This window comes from Charadrius vociferus, unplaced genomic scaffold, assembly GCF_000708025.1.
Source record: "Charadrius vociferus isolate BGI_N301 unplaced genomic scaffold, ASM70802v2 scaffold685, whole genome shotgun sequence".
NCBI classification, from domain to species: Eukaryota; Metazoa; Chordata; class Aves; order Charadriiformes; family Charadriidae; genus Charadrius; species Charadrius vociferus.
In genome coordinates, this window is record NW_009648528.1 from 103,674 (window position 1) to 107,364 (window position 3,691).

Consider the following 3,691-nt stretch of genomic DNA (forward strand, 5'->3'; position numbering starts at 1 on the left):
CACCGCAACGGCACAGCCGCCGCCGCCGCTTGCAGCGGCACCGGCACCACCGGCAGCCCCTCCCTCCACCGTAACAGCACCGGCCCCTGCGCCGCCCGTCCTGGCACAAGCTACTCAAACTCCATCAAAATCGGTACAAGCTGCCCCGGTAACCAGGAGGAAGAGAAAGAAGTCAGATCGTTCCCCTGTCGCTTACGACAAGGAGCAGCTCAAGCCAGATAGCTTGGGAGAGAGTTCTGAGGGAGATCCAGGGGAAGGCCCTTCTAGAGTAGATCCAGGAGAGGGTCCTTCAAGACCAGACAAAGGAAAGAGACCTTGTAAAACAGACAAAGGCAAGAGTCCTTCTAGAGCAGATCCTGGAGAGGGTCCTTCTCGGGCAGCCTCACCACAGGAGGACTCAGATGTAGAGGCAGTTGTTAAATCCTTCTCTATGAAAGATCTGAGAAATATTAGGAAGGACTTTAGGTGTCATGAAGGTGAAACACTTATCTCCTGGTTGCTCCGATGCTGGGATAGTCGGGCAGATACCATAGACTTAGACGGCAGAGAAGCTAGGCAATTGGGAAACCTGACCAAGGATGGAGGTACTGATAAAGAGATTGGGAGAAAGACAAACACTCTCAGTCTCTGGAGGCGACTGGTGTCGCTTCTAGCAGCTTCTCACAGAAGCCACCCCCTGCAGCCCTCCCACTATCAAAACCTTGCCACGCAAACCCCATACATAACTCTTCATTTAAATTCAGAAGTTGAGGTAGCAGTAGAATTTTTGTTCAGGGCTTCCAGTTACTTTAATTGTATGACAGATTAGATATGGAAAATCCCAATTCAAAGAAGGATGCCAGTAAGAATACCACTTAAACTGTTCTGGAAGTAAACCTCTATGCTGGTTACCAACAGCAATAAAAATATAAGTTTGCAAACTGAAGTGATGCATGGAATATTTTGCAATATGAAACTACATAGTTCAAGACTCAACTGATATTTTCATTTTCTTTGGCATTCAGTTGTTTACCTGCCATCCATTCAATAAAGAGGTTATAGTTACTCTTCTCACATGTAGCACCCAACATTCGAATAATGTTAGGATGGTTCAGATGACTCATCATCCTTATTTCTTCTCTCAGTGCTTCAACTACCTCTTCTTGTTCAGATGATGTGTTCCTGACATACGTCACCTGTTTTGAAATATGGTATTCAGATTTATTTTACATAACTACCAGTCCTGTAACCATCCTTCTTCAGTACAGTAACAATAATGGATGGTTTTCTGTCCCTTTTCACCATCTGGAAATAGCAAGTATTCTTTTATCTCAAGTTCCTTCAGCTGAGACTGTATATCTCCATGTGAGACAGTCATAGAAAATTAAAAGTCATCTTCTTGAGAAATACCAACAAAAATTTCTTCAAGTGTGGCATGGGGAATCTTCCCTCTTTACTCTCCTCTGCTTAAACTAGGACTTTTTTTTTTTTTTACTTTTTTTTTTTTTTCAGATGTTGAACAAAAGGAAGAAAGATAAGGCCTGAAACAGGATTCTGACAGTGATGTTATTTGTAAGGCTTTTTACCAGTTTAACCATACTATCTGTTTCATAACTAAACATCTTATCCAAGAAAGTTGATGGGAAAAGAAAAAAAAGTGGATCAGAAGTCCAGCAATGGAACTGGAGCCAACCCTAGCTCGGATCCATACTAAATCTGAAATAATACTATGTTCCAGAGAATTTCCCCTGGGCCTCAGAATCATCATCATCTCTCCAGGAGGAGCCTCAAGGACCACACAGACAGCCCTACTCTTTCACAAGCGAGTTTCAAAGGAGAAATACCTGAAGACAGATATTCTTTCCCTGATTAAGTGTTTTGAAATTGCTCAATTCCATAGATTTTCATTCTAGAATTAGTAAGAAAATGTTAGGACTATGATTCCCTTTATGTTGGTATCACTGATTCAGACCTAGGGCACCTTAAGTGTGGAAAGTTTACTCACATCTAGAACCTTCCAAAATCTTGAGTGAAGCATGTGCATTTGTTTCTCAGTCAAATTTTTGTGTCCAATAATTTAAATATCAAAAATACTTGCCTCAAACTTGGCCGTTGGATCAGAGAAAATGAGCATTAAACTACATTTCCTCTGCTTAATCTGTTTTAGGAAAAAAAATATCTTGAAATTGCTTTTAATAGCTATCTTTCAAATAAAGCATCAATTTGGAATCAAGAGACCTGGACTCCATTCCTGTCTCTGTCACCAATTTGTGAACTTGTTAAAAACCAAAATGCATTTGAAGAACTATGAAAGAAAAGGGGCATATAAAAAAGTACTTTTTTTTTCCTTTTAAGGATAAATAAAAGAAACTGAAAACATTATGTTAATTCCAAGCACATAAAGACTTTGTATTATCTATCATTGAGTAAACATGACAGGGAGAAGAGGAAATAGAGAACAGAAGTCTGTGAGAACAGAGCGCTTTTATATTTAATATTTCAAAGAAATATTGAAAAACAAGCATAATATATTCAAGAAAGTTAAGTATTTACCTGTTTTACAGCCATTAATGTCCCCGTTCCTACATCTTGAGCTTGGTAACAGGAAGAGAAAGCTCCAAGACCAATTTGCTGACCTTTAAGCCATTCTGCATCTTCTCTGTAATGGTGTTTTGCTTTGGTATGTCCAGGCAGTGTATCTGGTGTCTGCAAATTAAATTTCAAATCAATTCCATGTTTACTAACATGCATCTAAAATGTAGATATTCTGGAAAGTTATGAAATATACAAGTTGATATGCCTCTCCCTTACAGTTATTTGTACCGCATGTTATACATGTTTCAGTTGAGACCAGAATTACAGTGTGTTCCTTAATCCACATATTCCTACTGTGTGTAGGAACAGAGAGCCTCTTCTATGTTACTACCTGAAGGTGAAAGGCAAGATGTAAGGACACAAATAGGAGCAAGACTTTTTTCTATTCCTGATCTCATGTCTAGTCAAGGTTTTAGTCAGCACCCATAGTAAATGCAAACAAAATCACCTTTTCCTACTTAATTTATTTCTGTCATTTTATGGTTCACATGTTGTTACCTCATGCAAAGTATCACAAAACCCAATATTTCATTCCTCGTTCCAGTAACTCTACCAAGTCTGTTACCTTTCCTATGCACGCAGCCTCACAAGCTTCCAGCACCTGTCTTACTCTCAAGTCAATACACTCAATCATTTTGTGAACTTTTATAAAATACTCCTTCCTTTCTCTATTCTTATTTCTTATGGTTTTGTCTATTTGGAAAGAAACATTTTTTCTGATTTCTAAAGATTCTCACATCTCTCTCAAGCAAGATCACTTTCTACTCTATCTGCCTTTTCTTTCAGAAACTAATTTGGTTTTGTACAATTGCCTTCAAAGTAAAACAGCATTAAGACCTAGTAGTTCTACTCCTGCTTAAAAACTTTGTTATCATTTCCTGTTTCCCCACTTTTACACTTTCTTTTTTTTCCATTTTAAAGAGTGGTATATGACATGATGTCTCTCTTCCAAATGCTGTCTCTAAACTTGTTAATAGCCATAGAAGGATTCTGTTAGCACCCTCAACTGGTAGACTGTTTATATTCCAACTTCTAGGAGAAGGTACTGAGTCCCTTTGTGTTTTATATAACTTTGGAAATAGAACAGCATTGCTTTATAAATTCAGTGAACCTCAAC

General features: G+C 38.7%; 1 protein-coding gene across 1 annotated transcript in view; it reads right to left on the minus strand.

Annotated features, from left to right (window-relative positions):
- Positions 1 to 3,691, minus strand: part of LOC104287132 (mitogen-activated protein kinase kinase kinase 1-like) — a 30,743-nt gene that overhangs the window by 10,838 nt on the left and 16,214 nt on the right. Inside the window, exons 14-15 of the mRNA XM_009885797.1 lie at positions 2,533 to 2,719; positions 1,013 to 1,175 (exon numbers count right to left, since the gene is read on the minus strand). Coding sequence (XP_009884099.1) covers positions 1,013 to 1,175; positions 2,533 to 2,719 — 350 coding nt within the window. The remainder of the gene's footprint in view (positions 1 to 1,012; positions 1,176 to 2,532; positions 2,720 to 3,691) is intronic.